Source organism: Chenopodium quinoa, unplaced genomic scaffold (assembly GCF_001683475.1).
Source record: "Chenopodium quinoa cultivar QQ74 unplaced genomic scaffold, ASM168347v1, whole genome shotgun sequence".
Lineage (NCBI taxonomy): Eukaryota > Viridiplantae > Streptophyta > Magnoliopsida > Caryophyllales > Amaranthaceae > Chenopodium > Chenopodium quinoa.
Window position 1 is genome coordinate 11417 of NW_018743174.1, and position 18107 is coordinate 29523.

Sequence of the window (18107 nt, forward strand, 5' to 3'; positions counted from 1 at the left end):
TCAACAAAATAGAGATAATCTATATTAAGAGCTTGTTTACATTTACTTAATTTTAGTTCTGTTCAATTCAGTTCAGCTCTAATCAGTTCAGTTCAGTTCAGCTCCAATCAGTTCAGTTCAGCTCATAATTTCCCTCTCTCATAAAGTATTCAGTTCAGTCCAGATCCAATCAGTTCATTTCAGTTCAGCTCAGTTCAGTAAATACAAACAGGCCCTAACATGTCTCGTCAATAATAATCTGATAAAATAAATAGATATTTGAATAATTGAATTTATACAAAACATATAAAACAAATACAAACTTATAGTTATTTGACACAATCGGGGTTATCTGACTACATTCCAGGTCGTGTTGTGTCGACGGCGGCTCAACGGAAGCAGGACAAGTATGGGGCACGTTGCAGGGCTATTGGCTATGGTTTTCTTCCTTTCTTCTTTTCTTCGTTAGGGGAATTAGATAAGGATGCTATTACGTTGCTGAAACGGCATCATGCGTTCGCTAAGACTCAGGATATTGGTGTTCGTGCAGCTGCTCACATCTTCAACAGGATCGGGTTCGCTATAGCTAGAGGGGTAAGAGCCTAGATTGTATCTTGGCTTCCCACCAATTTCTTGTAAATTGATTAACTTAGTAGGTTTTTTTGTTAATTTTATAATAATAATAATAATAATAATTTTTTTGAAATAATAATAATAATAATAATAATAAATAATGATGCACGTTAATTAAAAAAAATACTAGCCGCCTATAAATTTCAACCACCCTAGGGTGATCCGCCTAGAATTTTCAAAACAACATAGGTTGTTTGAAAAAACTAGTCGGTCTAGGGTTACTAAAAAAAAATATAATCTCTCTCCAATAGTTCCATACATCTTAATAGTATGCAATAATTTTTAAATTAATCTTGTATAAATTTCAAGTAATACAATTGTATAAATATCAAGAAAATGGGAGAAAAATCAATACAATTAAGTTACTCCCTTCGTTTTTTTAAGTGTTATAGTTTGACCGGCACATAGTTTTAGGCAATTTAATTGACTTAAATAAAATAAGAAGTAAGTGGGGTAGTTGGAGTATTTAAAAATTGTAAAAGAAAGATAGTGAGGTTAATAGTTTATTGAAAAGTAATGAATGTTAGAGGAAAGATATAATAAAAAAGTAGTTGTGGGTTTGGATGGGGACCATGAGAGGAGAGAGATATAATATTTTAATGTAGATTTTTGCCAAAAAAGAAAGTGTAACACTTAAAAAAAACACAGCCGGAGATGAAAAGTGTAACACTTAAAAAAGCACGGAGGAGTACATAAATTTTAAACTAATCTGTTATTTAATTAATTTTGACATTGTATTTCATGTTGACACTATTATATTTACACTTGGCTTGAATAATAGAGTTATGTTTAAGAACAAAAAAAAAGTAAAGAGAAAATTGAAGAAATAAAAAGTAATCTCGTACTGTGAGTAAAGAGTCTAAAGAGACTATATTTGGTATTTACTAAAATTTTCCACATTAATTGATAAATCTTCCTAGCTATCATTTTGTTGAATAAATCTTCCTATCACATCTAATTTTGATTTACTTAATATATTATAAACTAGTTCTTTGTCCGAGCAATGCTCGGATATTCACATGAAAAAAATTATATTTATATATTATTATAAGTTTGTATTTGTTTATAGATTGATATATTTTGAATATTTTATTTATTTAAATTTGTTGTTATTGTTCTATTATTTAGGCTATATATTTTTTTTTTTTAAAAGTTTTTTTTCATCAATTAAAAAAAAAATTGGCGGGAAATTTTTTTAATGTAAACGTGACACGTGTAATTCTAGAATATTCCTACTGATTACTTTAATATATACTCTCTCCGTTTCATAATGTTAATCCCATATGAAATCAATCACATAAAATAAGAAAAGAAATATATTTGGAATCTAACATTAAACTACAACATAATTTCCTCAAAAAAAAAAAAAAAAAAAAAACTACAACATAATTCATAATTAATATACCATATTTAACTTTTTTTTATTATTTATTAGGAAAGCACAAGTCATAATTGCATAATTTAAGGTAAAATTTCCTTACTTGGAGTCATGTCATCAATCCACAACCAATTAATTCCAAAAAAATCAAGTTATAAATGAAATACTACCTCCGGTCCAATTTAGTTGCAACCAATAAAGTTGCAAGTAATTGGACCGGAAATAGTTGCAACTATATTGAATATTTCCTAACATTATTATAAGGTGAATAATTTTCATAATCCGTGAATAATTAATCTAATTGGGTGTTTAAAGAATCAAATAATTTTGATTGGTTAATGTATGTGCTAGTGGATTGCTGACATGACAAATTTTTCAATCAAAATTTATTATAGGCGATTAATTATAGCCTACAACCATAAATAAAACAAGAAAAAACAAAACATTAATTACAAAACTGCAATCAAATTCCAAATTACTAAGATTCCTTCTTTTCTTATTTTAAGTGATTGATTCCAAAGGGGACTAACAAAGTGAAACGGAGGGAGTAATAAGTATTGATGATTTTGTTAATTTCCTAAAAAGATAATATTGTATAAATATATATTCGAAGTATTCAAATACACATATATAATATATCAAAACCTCCCAAAAATCTCATACAAAATCTTCGATTTATAAAAAAAGGTACAAATATCTAAATTTTCAAAATTTGGACATTTTACAATGCTTGTGAAAGCTTATAAAAAGTGAGCACATGTTCAGTTTTTTTTTTGAATAGCAAAAATATTTCATTAATTAAAAGTCATACGACATCTACAATAGAGATTCGACGTTAACAAATACATAAGATATTGAATCAAATAAAATTTTCCTTCATAAAAACTACGATCGTCGAGTAGATCTTGCCCTGCGGAGCATCTCCCGCTTATATCGCTGAAAATTACAGCCTTGTTGGAGAGACAATCTAACGATCCTTTGTAGCCGTGAGGATGATTTCCTTCTGATTCATCTGTTCGTATTCGAAAACTTGATAACTTTTTCACCAACGAAATAATTTCACGACAATCCATTAGATCTGCTACCATGGATTCAAAACTAAGAAATTTCTCCCTCGAAAAGAGGAGATAAACCTTGTCTTTCGAAGGAGGTCGAAAAACCCTTGTCTTTCGAAGGAGATCGGAAACCCTTTCTTTCGAGGGAGAAAAGTTCCTCCCAAAAGGAGAAAGTATTATTATAAACCTAAAAAAACAATAAAAAAACAATGATTGGGGCTTTCCACCGATTAAAATCGATGGATGCCCCTTCAAAATTCAACAATGGAGGTTAGGGTTTTGGAGAGAGAAAGGAGGAGAGAGAAATTGAGCACATGTTCAGTTGGTTTTGCTATAAAAGAAGAAAATTAGACCGAGCAAAAGTTGCCTATCTTATTGTTCTTTAATTGGTCAAAGTCAAATTTATACCCCCCTTATATTTCCCAATTATTTATTGACTTCCAAATATATTTCTATTTTTTTCAAAAAAAAAAAAAAAAAATATTTTTCTATTAAATAAAATATTTCTACTAAATTAAAACTTTCCAAAATTAAAAAAATACTCTAATTAAATCATTTTACTTTTAAACACCAAAAATCAAGACCTTTCTCTATCCTCACGTCTTCCCTCTTTCTTTCTTTTCCTCCTTTCTTTCTCTCTCTAATTACCTGTTTTTATAACAAATTTTTACTTATTTTAACAATCAACTTATATAATTAGAGCGGAATTTCATTGTTTTGGGTGATAATCAAGTTGGCAGATCAAACAAAAAAGGGTTTTGGTTTATATCAATTCAATCTTTTTTTTGTATAATTTTTAAGGTATGTTTCAAATAATCTTTCAATCCTTGGTCATTTTTCCTGTATGTATTTTGATTGTCCTTTTTTATTTCTTTGTTGATTGATTGTTGTATTATTCTCTTGGATTTCTCGAATTTGATTTTGATTGAATTATAATAGCATGTGAGACTGCATCACTTTTGTCATGGTTATTATTTTTATTTATTTTGGTTACTATTTGATGTGAATTTTTAAATTACAAATACATCGAGATAATTGACAATTACATATGACATTGATGTTTTTTATTTTTATTCATTTTGTTTTATAACCATATTTATAATTTGTAGATTTTCTTTGAAGAATCTTTAGTGCAGGTTCATTAAAAAATTAATACAATTCAAATTTCAATTTTAGTTATCCTTGTATTAATTATAAATCCCATGATCGTATAGTACGATATTTCTTAGATTGATCTTCTAGCTATTATAAAAACGTAGTTATGTCAAGATTATCTGTTCATGTATTTTTTTTTTTTTTTTTTTGTTTTTTGTAGTGTTACAAATTATTGAAATGTTGTTCTATTAAAGGTTGTTGCATCGCAAAAGTATTGAAAACACTGCCTAAATATATTATAGTTTTGTAATTGTCAATTATCTCGATGTATTTACGAGAATGCCATGCTGACTGAGATTTTTTTTCTGATTTATTTACGGAAATGTCATCAGATAAACAAATTTTGTTTATCATCAAGATGAACTTGTATTTTCTTACGTAGTAATTGTTCTGAAATATTGTAAATTATGGAAGTCTATATTATTATGCTACAACCTTGAACATAAGAAAGAATACATTAATTGAGTGTAATATGTTTTCCTCAAAAAAAAAAAAAAAAAAAAAAAAAATTGAGTGTAATATGTACTCATCATTATTCATTATGCTAAGATATGAATGACATTTTTAGTAATAGCATATTGTTTTCTTGGTTAAGATCTAGCTAAATGTGATGCCTAACTAAGACTTTAAATTTATAATTGAGTTGATCAATTGGGATATATGCTCTTCAACTGTATGGCATACTATGGAACATAAGGAGTTTCGCTTGTGGTAACATTCCTTCATTTAGTAGCTTATACATAATGCACATTGCATCCTCTTTCAATAGCTTATTCAAAATTTACATTCTATTTTGAAGACCTGTCTACTAGATAAAAATAAGTGGGATTAGGTTTTAATTAACAAAACGTCTTTTTCATATGAATCCTAGTAGTTTATGGCTCTTATTGAGGATTATAGCAGCATGTTTTATTATCAAGAACATGCCATGATGAGTAATGATAATCTTGAATGAAAAGGATGGTTATATGTTTGAAAAGTTCTAATCTTGTCTTTGTACATCTATTAATTTATTTAATGTATTAATTTATATACAGATATATGGTGTTTGAAGATCTCAATTTGCTTTTAAGTTCTCGACATTATGTTCGAGGTCTAAATATTGGAGAAACACAATTACTGAGTCTAGGGTTTTATATTATCACTGGTTTTGGTTCTATGTATAGATCAATAGCAGGATCATTTGGTTGAGATATGTAAGACATGGTCACCGCAGGACTTATGAGGATTGTTTACCCTTGTTGGAAGCCTTCTGGTGAAGGAGAGAGTTCTAGTAAAGACTCTAATGGTCGGTTCGACGGACTTTTATGGCATAAAGATTTTGGGAACCATGCAAATGGTGAATTTTCTATGGCCGTTGTTCAAGCAAATAGTTTATTAGAGGATCATAGTCAAATTGAGTCAGGTCCCATGGGATCACTTGATAATGGACCTCATGGGACATTTGTCGGTGTCTATGATGGTCATGGAGGTCCAGAAACAGCTAGATTTGTCTGCAATAATCTCTTCAAGAACATCAAGAGTATGGCTTTTCACAAACCTTACCTCATTATGCTTTCCAATTTGATGTATGACCATAAAACATTATTTTAGCTTAGCTTGATTTAGTGCTTCCTTAATGTTTTGTCTTTTGGTTTGCTAATGCCTTGATTTACTGACTTTTTCCAGCTATTCTTGGTGCAGAGTTCACTTCCCATAGTCAAGGTATGTCTGCTGATGTTATCATGAAAGCATTTATGGCCACGGAAGAGGAGTTTCTCTCTTTAGTGAAGAAACTATGGCTCGAAAAGCCACAGATTGCTTCTGTAGGTGCTTGTTGTTTAGTTGGTGTAATATGTAATGGATATCTTTACACTGCAAATGCTGGTGATTCACGTGTTGTCCTAGGAAAGCTAGATAACTTGGATAAAACTGTGAAAGCTATCCAGTTATCTTCTGAGCATAATGCAAGTTATGAATCTGTAAGAGAAGAGTTGCGGTTGAAGCATCCCGACGATCCACATATTGTTGTTTTAAAGCACAAAGTTTGGCGTGTAAAGGGTCTTATACAGGTAAAATAAAAATTCTTTTCCTAAATCATCAATTTATTTTTTTATTTTTTTATTTTTTTTATTTTTTATTTTTTTGTCCTTGTAGAAGATGTAAGTTGTATACTAACATCCATGTGTCAACAGAATGTGCCTAAACAAGGAAGGAAATTGCATATGAAATAAAGAGTAGACCTAGACGCTAAAACCTTAATAATAACTAGCTAAATTTGAATTTCATATTTTGTATACATGTAGTTCTTCTATATTGATTTATATTCACAGTTTTGATTGGGGAATCCAACAATTTTCTTCATTTTATCTATTTTAGGAAATTCATCCCATATATCTTTTCCTCTTTCTTTCCTAAAACTTTATGTTACTTTTTTTTTTCTTATTCCAATTTCAATTTTAATATTCTCTCTTTATATTATTCTTGAACTCCATGTCAATCACCAATGTGAAGATGAATTTGGGATGTTAGGAATATGAGGCATGGTCATGTGCGAATTTTGTTTGCTCTATAAAGAATACATTGACTCTTCATATCTAGGTAGTAGCAATTTGAAAGTTTCTTTGTGACCATAGCTCGCTTTATTTCGAATTTTGAAGTTGGAATTGAGGTTTTAGGGAAGCTAAGCAAGGCTAGTAATGAGACCATTTCCCCTGATATTGATCATACATACATTACCTAAATTTCTTGTTAATGGCATGACATGACATAAATTTCTAGAAGTTCCCAAAAACATAGTTATATAATCAATGTGATTGATTGAGGGGGGAAGTGTTTTCTAAAATGACAACCCAATTGGAAGAGTTGGATAAGCTTGTGTATTTAGATTCGATCTATTAAATAATTGTTTATTATTATACAGGTTTCAAGATCTATTGGTGATGCTTATCTAAAGAAGACTGAGTTTAATACATCACCTCTATTAGCAAAGTTTAGATTGCGTGAGCCTTTTGATAGGCCAATCATGACAGCTGAACCATCAATATCAGTACAAAAGATTATTCCCGAAGATCAATTTCTTATCTTTGCTTCGGATGGCTTATGGGAGCACCTTAGCAACCAAGAAGCTGTTGACATTGTGAAAACAAGTTCCCGACATGTATGTCATTTTTATTTTTCTAGCATGATCATTTTTCACGATAATGTTGTAACCAAAATTTAAAAAGTTTATAGGAAGAACTCTAGCTCAATTTCATAGTTATAATCATGAAGTAGGAAAAATTTTCATTCTTCCCTATCTTGCCTCTTACCCTTATAGGGGATAAAAATATATGTATAAAAAATTCTTAGTTTTTTAGTTTGTCTTTTACTCTTATTTAGTTCTTGAGAGTGAGAAATGATTGAGAATGAACATCTTTTTATTGAATTGCTAATACTGAATTAAGACTTTATTTATTTGTTTTATTTTCCCTTAACAAAGAATGTACTAACAGAGTTTATTGTGTGATAGGGAATTGCAAAGAAGCTTGTGAAAGCTGCACTTTGTGAGGCTGCAAAAAAAAGAGAAATGAGATATTCAGATCTTAAGAAGATTGATCGAGGAGTTCGAAGACATTTCCATGATGACATTACAGTAGTAGTTTTGTTCCTCGACTCTCATTTGGCTAATCGAAATATCTTTAAAGGACCTTACCTTTCAATTAAAGGTGCTGGATATTCTTCTTCAGGCATTGATTCTTGACAAATCTGAAAAGAAGACTCTTTTCATATAACCGGTACTCGGTCAATTTTGTTTAATTGCCACTTAGGTGGTTTTAGAAGAGGGGTAAATAGAGGATTTTTTTTTTTAATAATTTATTATAAATAATTGCCCCGTGCGATTCCCGGGTTGTTTATGAAGTCGATTTAAATCTATCCAACGTGGCACGACACTCAAATTTTATTTTATTGAAAATGAAACTCTAAATTAACAATTTTATACTAAAATAGAATTCTAAACTAACTTTTTTTTATCTTATGAAATCTATTTAAATCTATCTAACGTGGCGCGATACTTGGCGAAAAGTTAGAATGCCAAGTGTTGCTGCTTCGTGACCTAGCTAAAAATTTAGCTTTATACTAGCATAGTGCCTGTGCGATGCACGGTTTATAAATCAAATTTTTAAACCCGTAGGAAAAATAAAAAATAAAACAAAGGTAATTCATTTACTATTAAAGGACTTGTACTAATGGTCAATAAAAAAAAAATTAAAGGAACGTTATTTGAATAGTATTTTATGTTATTTGAATTTCTTTTAATTTTTTATAATTTTATTTTATTAATTGGAAAATAATTGAATAATACTCCACATAGCTATATAAGAAGTGGGCTAATTTATTTATATCTCCCGTTGAGAAAAAACTAAAATTTTCTTATCATACCATCCGCATCAGTAGCTACAAGCCTACAATCAATCTAATATATACATGTTTTATTTACCCGTCGCACTCATTAAATCTATAGACACAATAATAACCCTATATTTGACCTACCAGAACATATATTTTCCTAAGTTAAGCATTGTGCCAAAAATTATATATTATATAATAGTCATATATATAACCAACAGCTGATTAAATATAGTATACGACACAAATACTTCGTATATAGGTATGTATACTGATAATTTTATATAAATAAAATATACGGATTATATATTACTAAGATTTATCCCTACATTAATTATAAAAAGGTTAACAAAACTCTTATAATAGTGCATGGACATTTATATATCTAAAATTGTTCTTTTTACATATATTTTCCCCCATTTAATTTTAAATGCCTTAAAATTGTCTCTTGAATTAGCTAAATTGATTTAAAAGGTTATGTTTATTTCAATATTTAAACCCATTTACTATTTTCATTTCCTTTTGTTTTAATTTTTCTATTTAGAATTTATTAGACTATTAGGTTTCAAGATCGAAGTCTATATCTTTTTACCGTACAATCACTAAATCAAAGTCGCTCAACTAAAGTTTTGGACATTGCATAGCTACACAACATCCAACACATTTAATGATTACATGCAAATAATTTTAATAAAACTACGCATTCGATATAAGTTATTAAACAATTTAACTATATATACATTTTGATAGGTTTATATCTTTCATATAAACATAAATTTACAAATGTTATTATCATATTTGGAAAAAAAAATTACACTTTGGAGTTTTGTATAAGATAGATAAAGGATAAGTTAATTCCCGTCATATATGCATTGAGTTTTGGGTGTTCTACCCGGTTCACCCTTTGGGCTAATCCAGATTTGAGGATCAGTTCTAGATTATTAGGTTCCACTCCCCTTCCGATTGTTATTGCAGGGGGGCGAACACAAGTCCTCCCTACCTAGTGTAGTCTCAGTCACTACTACACCAACAACCAATTGGTGTAGTGGTGATTGGGACTACACTTGGTATGGAGGACACGTGTTATAAAAATATTATATTATATACATATACTTTTTTATATTATAAAAATATTATATTATATGCACATACTATTAAGTTAAAAGTATTATTATGTATAAAACAACATAAATTATTGCAAATGATTGTTGTATATCTAGTATAGTACATGAGCAATGCACGATTTTTAAATTCATAAGTAATAGCATTGTTATTACGAATATTACAATTTAAAACACGAGTAATAGTTATAATACATTTTATATTTGTCCCTTTTCCGTCAAATGTCTAATTCAATTTAACTTTTATTCTTCTTGTTTTGATTGGTTATTGGTTCTTTTTTTTTTTATGCAAGAAAAACAAAAGGTCATTGTAAAAGACATTGTATAGAAAATGAAAGGCCGATTAAAATTAAATTTATGTTCAAGATTATGTATTTTTTTTTCCAAGACAACATTTCGGCTCAACATTCAGTATTTGTCAAGGAGTACAACAAACGATAAAAATAATTTTTACACTATTTTGTATCTTTATAAAAAAACTTTTGTATTCATCCGATTACTTGAATTGAATTTAGGATAATTTGTAGACTATTTTGGGTAACTTTTATCAATAAAGCATAAATAACTTTCTTCATTACAGGGTAGCTTTTATAATAGGTGCACAATATTTTATTGTACATCTGATTTTTTTTAAAATGTTTGTATTGATTTCATAATTGACGTCAAACTAAATTCTATCGATTTATTTAATTTTCATAAAAAAAAATATTTATTTGTTCCTTAATTATACCACTTTAATCATATTGCTTCAAATTAGTTATTATTCTTTAACTTGACTTTAAATAAAGATTGGAAAGACTTTATGGATTATTTGTAGTATTGGAAAGTATATATTTATTATAAAAAAAAAAAATCAATACTTATGTTAAGGAAATCATGAAAATCTTATGCATGTATAGAAACTTGCTTTTATTGTTTGAAGTTTAACAAAAAATAACTATGCTTGAATATGTAAACATTAATTATATAGATATATTTTATTCATAAGATAAGCCAATGAGAGAGTGACATTTGTCATCCTCACATTGAGGCGCTTGTCTTTTAGTATAATATATAGATAGATAGATGTTAGTTATATGGTGGTGTAATTCCCTTTCAATGACCCTTGGACTCGATGAAAAATGCTACAAACTTCATTTTATAAACATTATTATGTAAAATTCTATATACTAATATACTAAAAAACATTACTAAAAACGTCTCTATGCCACTTAGATCATGCCACGTCACCTACTCCATCTCTCATTATGCCATGTCATCACTACTCAACCTTTTACGAGAATGATGGTTATTTAACCATCTAAACCAATTATCAGTTATGTTATAATATGAATTATGAACATTAATATATGTAATTGATAATCACAAGATCTAATTAAAAAAAGACGTTATAAATATCAAGTACATATAATCACAAGAAATAATTAAAGTAGCAACCCGGTGCAACGCCCGAGATACACACTAGTGATGTTATTAAAAGTCGTTACTAGAAAGAATTATGATCCTCAATTATTTGTTTGTTATCTTTAACTTAAGAATCTCACTGTCTTGTAAGAAAACTGACTTTGGGTAATGCTTCCATATACCTTTGATGAGTTGTAAATTTTAAGGCTTCATCTTATTAGTTCTTTATATATACTTAGTCAGGATCGGGTAGAGCTGTCAATTCAAGTATTCAAGTGGGGTTCGGGTCGGGTCAAATCAGGTCTCGGGTTAATCTAGCCTCAGAGCAGGTTCAGGTTCCGGCCGGGTTAATTTTGATTTAGGTTATTCCAGGTCGTTCATCCTTTTAGGTGTAGGTCGGGTTCGATTCGAGTCAAATTCATAACGGGTTTAATTTCATGTTCGGGTTGTATTGAGTCGGGTTTGGTCGGGTTAATAGATGGTACATTCAGATTCGAGCTAAGCTTATTTGGTCGGATAATCTTAAAGTTGGATCATTCTTGGTTTTGGTTCAAGTTCAATTCGAATAAATTCAATGTGGTCAAGTTAATTTATTTAATTACGCTCTGCATAATTTGTTCAAGCATTATCAAGATTTTATTACACCTATATACGAGTAATAAAGAACAAAAGGTATATAAAATTTTATTAAACCTTCCATGACTCGCTTCAATGACAGGTTGTGTTGGGTTATAAACGCTTTCAGGTTCTAATAGGGTCGGGTACTAGTTCAGGTTCGGATTGTTGTTGAGTTGGATTAAATCGGTTGACGATTACTATCGGGTCGGGTGTGGGTTCGGATTTAGGTCATAAAGTATTGGATCAAATCAGTTGTCGGTTAACATCAGGTTTGTTCAGGTCGGGTTACGGGTCACGAATTTCACCCCTTTGTTCGGGTACAGGTCAGATTCAGATCACTATCGGTTCAGGTCGGGTTATCGGGTTGGGTCAATTTTTGACAGCTCTAGGATTGGGGTTAACAAATCAAACTTTGGAGTTATTTTAATGCACGTTACTATTTTATCTTTGTTTTTTTTTTTTATTAATTAAGGCTTCATCTTATTAGTTTTATCTTTGTTTTTATATTACACTTTACTATATTCTTCCAATGTCATTGAACATTTAATAAGTATATTATTCTCTAATCTAGGGCTTATTTACAAAAAGGTTGTTTTTAGGGTTTAATAAGACACAAATGAAATAAGTTACAATTCAAAGACTTCTCTTACTACCAAAAATTATAGGTACATTGTATGAAGTAGCTGACAAACACCATACTATAAACAAATATAAAACCCTAGTCATTTTAAGAGAGGATGCAAGAGTTTTACAAGAGTTGTGACCCTCATATATTATTTATAAATTCATTGTTTCTATATATTTTCATTCCCGTTTCTTTGTATATATTGCAAGCTTAGTTTGAGTTATTATAATTTACAAATTCACACGACTAGTGTGACAATTTTCGCTCTTCTTGTAACACCCCCGATTTACTATTAATAATAAACAATAAATAAAAGAAAAATAGACAACCTTTGAATAAAATTGCGGAAGCATACTCCTAAATTAGAGGTATTACCGACACACTCGACAACCTGTCAAGTGTTAAGCCTTACAAAATCCCAATAATTACAACCCAATAAACTAGGTGAGCTATTTATACAACTTTATAAACTCGTTATAGCATACTAATCGATCACTTGAGCTCCTTTAGCTACGATCACTTGATTAACCTGCTTATACAAACTTGACTGCTCATCATTAAGGACAAATTCCAAAATATATTGTCTCAGGGCCACCATAAGAAAAATACATGGTCGCAAACACAAGTAACAGAACAAACAAACAAACACACACGTCAGCAAAAAGCTGAGTAATCATCACATATATCAGAATACAAAGAATAATTGAATAATTAATATTACTAGCTCAATTAAACAATGTAGTACAAAACTACATTACACATTGTACTCTGAAAAATAACCTTTTTCAATTCAACCTCGAATAATACAATCCTTCACTCAATTAACTCGTAACCAATAAGTGTGTCATGAGTAATTCGAATAAATAAACCAACAATTATAAAAACTTGAATACTCTCAATAACCAGAAAACACCTTAAACCAGACCACATACGGGTCAATTCCCACTGTATGGGGCCATATAAAAATGTAAATAAAGATTGTACCTCATTCTTAACTCATGATTATCATCCTCTTACCAACATGCCAAGGGCTAAGACATATAACGTCAAGCCTCAAACCAATAACAAAATAATAATGTTCACCCTTTTGATCTCATAGATCAAATAGTCATTCCCAAACTAATAAATATTATTTCAATAATGGCACGGGTTCCCAAATAATATATGACAAGATGAACGCAATTCAATCATAGAATATCTCAACGCTTATAGGGCAATAAAAATAGTACCCAAAATTTATTAAATCTCAAGCCAAAAATAATACTCTGCATTAACAACCCTAAAGCCTCAACAACAATACTCCTAGAGCAACAACATTAAAACCCTAGCATATTTGTATAATCAATTATGTACAACAAAAATAATACAATACTGAAATCTAATCAAATCATATAATGCATAAATAATTAATCATATATACAAAGAGTACAAATAATAAATCATATCACACATAACAATACGAAAATACAAATATCTCAAAAATATAGTGTGATTACATATATATAATAAATAATAATTAAACATGAAGTTTGTGTGATTACCTTCCGAAAACTCGAGATCGCACATTAACAAATATAGTGTACTCGCATAAGAAAAGGTTAATTGTTGTTAAGTAGAAGGATCATTATATGGTAGGAGTTTTATGTGTCAGAGCTCTAGCTTTTAACAATAATTTGCCAACGATAAACAAGTGCTAGCATGAATAAGTGTTGTACATACAAGTATAATGGAATTGAGAGGTTATGAATTTGATGATTGAGACTTGTCTTGCGTCAGAGTTCTTCACCCACGGCGGTACATTATTGTATACTTCCTCTGTTCTTTTTTACTTGACATGTTTCTTTTAGTGAACTGCTAAATACGCCAACGTTTTTTTTATCAAACCGCCAACAAAAGTAATGAAGAGACAAGATTACCCTTATTATCCCAATTTGGCTCTCTCTCTCCTAAGTCCATCAAGATTCAACACTTAAATTCAACCATCAACCACCATCAAAATTAGAGAAACCACCACTGCCACAACCCACACCACCGCCACCTCCCACACTACCACAAGTCCATGACCACTAGTCCACCACCAGCACCCACCATCAAGGTCCACAACCACAAACAGGTATTGTCTTATATTTTTTTATATTGCCCAACAGAAGCAGTCAATATCCATCAATAAAACGACGACCCACCACCTTCCTTCGTCGGCAGGAAGGTGGTGTTTTTTAAATACGACGACCAACACAACCGGCGCGCAAAACCAATCAATCGGCATGGTAATCGACGTTCAAAACCGGTTACCGTACCGGTTGACTAGTTTTGGACGCCGGTAACCGTGGTCAACCGGAGGCCAAAACCGTTCAACCTACACGGTAACCGGTTTTGGATGCCGGTTACCGGCGATGTCCACCAGTTTTGACTGCCGATTGATGACGCCAAAATAATTAAAAAAAAGTATCCCCTTTCCCACCATCACGTCAATACATTCACCATCGTATGTATTCGCGGTCGTCGCTGTCTTGTACTCGCCAACCCCTTAACTGTCACAAAACTTTAATCACCGTCGCCGCCTCCCTACATTGTTGTGCTGCCGCTGTCCTTCACCTCTACCCAATGTGGTTGTGTGGGTAGTTGGTGACAGTAATGTTGGTCGTGGATGGTCAAAGGGAGGGAAAAAAAATAGTAAGGGTACTATTGTCTCTTTACATCAAATGTTGGCGGTTTTGATAAATAATGTTGGCGGTATTTAACACCCCCCTTCTTTTATTACGTTTGCCAATGCAAAACTTCAACGATTAATAACTTTAATTTTCCATAAGTAAAAATTATAAAAGCTATATATTATGATAGTACTTATTGAGACGAATTCAAAAATATCCAACATAAACATGTTTTTCCTTACAAATTATTCACAAAAGACGGTCAAAAGAGGAGTGGTGAATAGTATAAAAGTCAAAGCGGGTCAAGTAAAAAAGAATGGAGGAAGTATATAAGAATACAGAAAGATTATAAAATAGGGTTTTAAAACTTTACGAAGTCTAAATAAAAAAAATATGAGATTAGAAAAGTTATATAATAAATAAAAATAAACTATATTTTTATAAAATATTTTATATAAAATCATAAAATATTCGGGTATTACAATCTACCTTTCTTAAAACAAGTTTCGTCCCCGAAACTTAAAATAGAAAATTTTAGGGTATTACACTTCTATCCCGCTTTAAGTTTAAAAAAATTCAACAAGAAAATTTTGAGATCAAGTTGCATCCAATGTCAAATATCCACAACGGAAGGAGAATTTGTGAAAACCGAAATTTTATTTGTCAATTTGTAAGTGTCAAATTTATGTAAATGAGGTGATATTATTAAAAAAATTATAGGGAAATTATCAAATGTAACCATATAAAATTGCGCATTCTCAATGGGTTGTAGCAATTTTATTTTTTCAAATATTCCTTATATAACATTGAAGGTATAATCTTTCTCTAGTCTAGCTTTATTTTAATAATTCTAACATAATTAACCCATCATGGTTAACTATTTGATTAACACCCTCACCACCACCACCACCACCACCTTGCCACTTTTTCCTCTTTCCTTAAATACCCAGCCCCCTCTCCCGCTCTCCCCCACCGTTAACAATTCTCAATCACCCTTCCCCTGAACTACCAAGTCGCACTTGTACACACTCCTAAAACATGTTGTCCCTCTCCTTCCCCACAGAACAACCTAGCATAGCTACATCTCCTCGCTCCCGTCTAAAGCTCCTCTTCCCTGCAAAACCCTCAAACACTCTTTTCGTATCCCCACTAATAAACGAGGCGTGAGAAGGAGAGAGGGAATATCGAAGGGAAATTAGTTTTAGGGGGAGGGGAAGGGACGTCGAGGATTTTAGGGGTAAGGGGAGGGCGATTGATGGTTTTGCTGGGAGGGGTAGGGAGGATTGAGGATTTTGTGGGGAGGGGATTCTAGGGTTTCAAGGTAGGGCGGTGCAGCTGGGTGGTTCAAGGAGGAACGAAGAAGTGGTTGGGAGAAAGGCTAGGGTGAATGGGTGTTTAGGGGTAAGGGCAAGGGTGACTAAGTTCCTAAGCGGTGGTGGGGTTTGGAGGAGGGTGGTGATAGTAGTGAGGGTATACTAATTTTACTATGGTTAGCCCATTTTGATTATGTTACGGAGTATTCTTTAACCTTCGACTCTCTTTATAATAAAGAAGGTCATTTCTAATGTCTCAAGGGATCCGATAGAGTGAGTCATAAAGACCTCATTTTCTCCTTATTACTATATATGTTTTAATCTATTAAGTTATACTAAAAGCGAATAACCAATGACACTATGTCATTACCTTGTGAAAAAGTTTCCTGCCTTTTTTGCTTCTCGCTCTTTTTTTTTTTACAAAATCTTTAAGTAAATTATTTATACCTTATGATATTTTCTTTTCAGTTTGAAAATCATATTCTTTATATATTCAAATGAAATATTTCTGCATATCTTTCATATACTTTATATTTTGTAATATTATTGTCAAAAAATATTTAACAATCGTGCATTGCACGAAGTTTTAATCTAGTTGTAGGTACATAAAATGGAATAAGCCAACAAGACAACTTTCCATTAACAATTATCAAAACTTAGGCTTTTGAAAGGAGGATTAATGATATATATGAGAGTTGTAACCCAACAAATTATGAATAAAATTATTATTTTCGTACATTTTCTCATCTCTTATATGTTCATTGAATCTTCTTGATATATATGCAAGGGGAAAAAAAATCATATATAAAATTTAGTATGATTAATCTAGATTTATAGTTTCACAATATCAACTTCAATTAGGGTCATGGGGCCCTTCTTTACAATTAGGCCGAGTTGTTAAAAATTCACTCGACCCTACCCGACCTAACTCGAAAGCAACCCGATCCAGATTTCGAGTTGTATAACAAGATGATTCAGCATGATTCAACGTTGAATTAGACTCGATTCGACCCAACCCGACCCAACGCAACCGATTCCTCCAAATTGGCACCTCTACATTGCATTAAGCTTCTCAAATTTGTTACTTGTATAATGGAAACTAATAATCTCACCTTTTCTCTATCTTCCAAAAACAATCTCATCTTTCGATTATTCCAAAACAATCCCACCTTTTCTCTCCTACCACCATGCCCACTAATCCACCAGCCCTACCCACCATGAAACCTCCCACCCCTTGCCGCCACCTCCACCCACAGGGAACCCCCACTTCTTACCGCCATCCCCTTCACCACAAAACTAGCCCAAAAAAACTCCTAAACTACCCCGAAAACTCCTCACCCCTAACTCCAAACTCCTCGAAAACCCCCCATCCTAATTCTGAAAATTCTAACCCCTAGAAACACCTTAATCACCCCTAAAACCCAATTACCCATAGCTGAACATACTTCTTCCATACCCTTCTTATCTCATCTTACTAGCTTGGCTTTCTGTTGTAGCTCCGTGAAGATGAACTCGAGATAAGAAAGCTAAGTTGGACTTCTACTCACGCATACCTAGTTGATCGAGAAATCTTTGATCTCCTTTAAACAAATCAAATCAAGGAATTTATCGAGAGCTTTCTACTTGAAGCTACAGCTCAACAAGCTGTATTTTAAGGTGGTTTGACACCACCCTTTAGCATTGCGGTCTCTGCACCGAGTTAGGATGGGGTTGGGTTGCCAGGGAAGGGGATGGACGGAGGACCAGGATGGGGGGCCGTTTAGGTAAGAGTAGCGGGGATGGGGCTTTTTTTTTAGGCCAAATTAGA

At 31.6% G+C, this 18107-nt stretch overlaps 1 protein-coding gene across 3 annotated transcripts; it reads left to right on the forward strand.

Moving 5' to 3' along the window:
- Positions 1 to 3597: 3597 nt before the first annotated feature.
- LOC110732191 (probable protein phosphatase 2C 38) lies at positions 3598 to 8094 on the forward strand. 3 transcript variants are annotated; one of them, XM_021912109.1, is made up of 5 exons: positions 3598 to 3846; positions 5238 to 5722; positions 5869 to 6251; positions 7103 to 7339; positions 7691 to 8094. In XM_021912109.1, the coding sequence occupies exons 2-5, from the start codon at positions 5404 to 5406 to the stop codon at positions 7919 to 7921; spliced, it is 1170 nt and encodes a 389-aa protein (XP_021767801.1). In that variant the 5' UTR covers positions 3598 to 3846; positions 5238 to 5403; the 3' UTR covers positions 7922 to 8094. The 3 variants fall into 3 exon arrangements, with proteins under 3 accessions (XP_021767801.1, XP_021767802.1, XP_021767803.1); XM_021912110.1 differs by having other exon boundaries at positions 5367 to 5722; XM_021912111.1 differs by lacking the exon at positions 3598 to 3846 and having other exon boundaries at positions 3859 to 5722; positions 5884 to 6251.
- The last annotated feature ends 10013 nt before the right edge of the window (positions 8095 to 18107 follow it).

Excerpts from the sequence above, each read along its gene's own strand:
- LOC110732191 (XM_021912109.1), top strand. The coding sequence starts at position 5,404 with ATGGTCACCGCAGGACTTATGAGGATTGTTTACCCTTGTTGGAAGCCT. Across the intron at positions 5,723-5,868 it reads TCTCTTCAAGAACATCAAGA|CTATTCTTGGTGCAGAGTTC; the intron begins GTATGGCTTTTC and ends GACTTTTTCCAG. Across the intron at positions 7,340-7,690 it reads TGAAAACAAGTTCCCGACAT|GGAATTGCAAAGAAGCTTGT; the intron begins GTATGTCATTTT and ends ATTGTGTGATAG.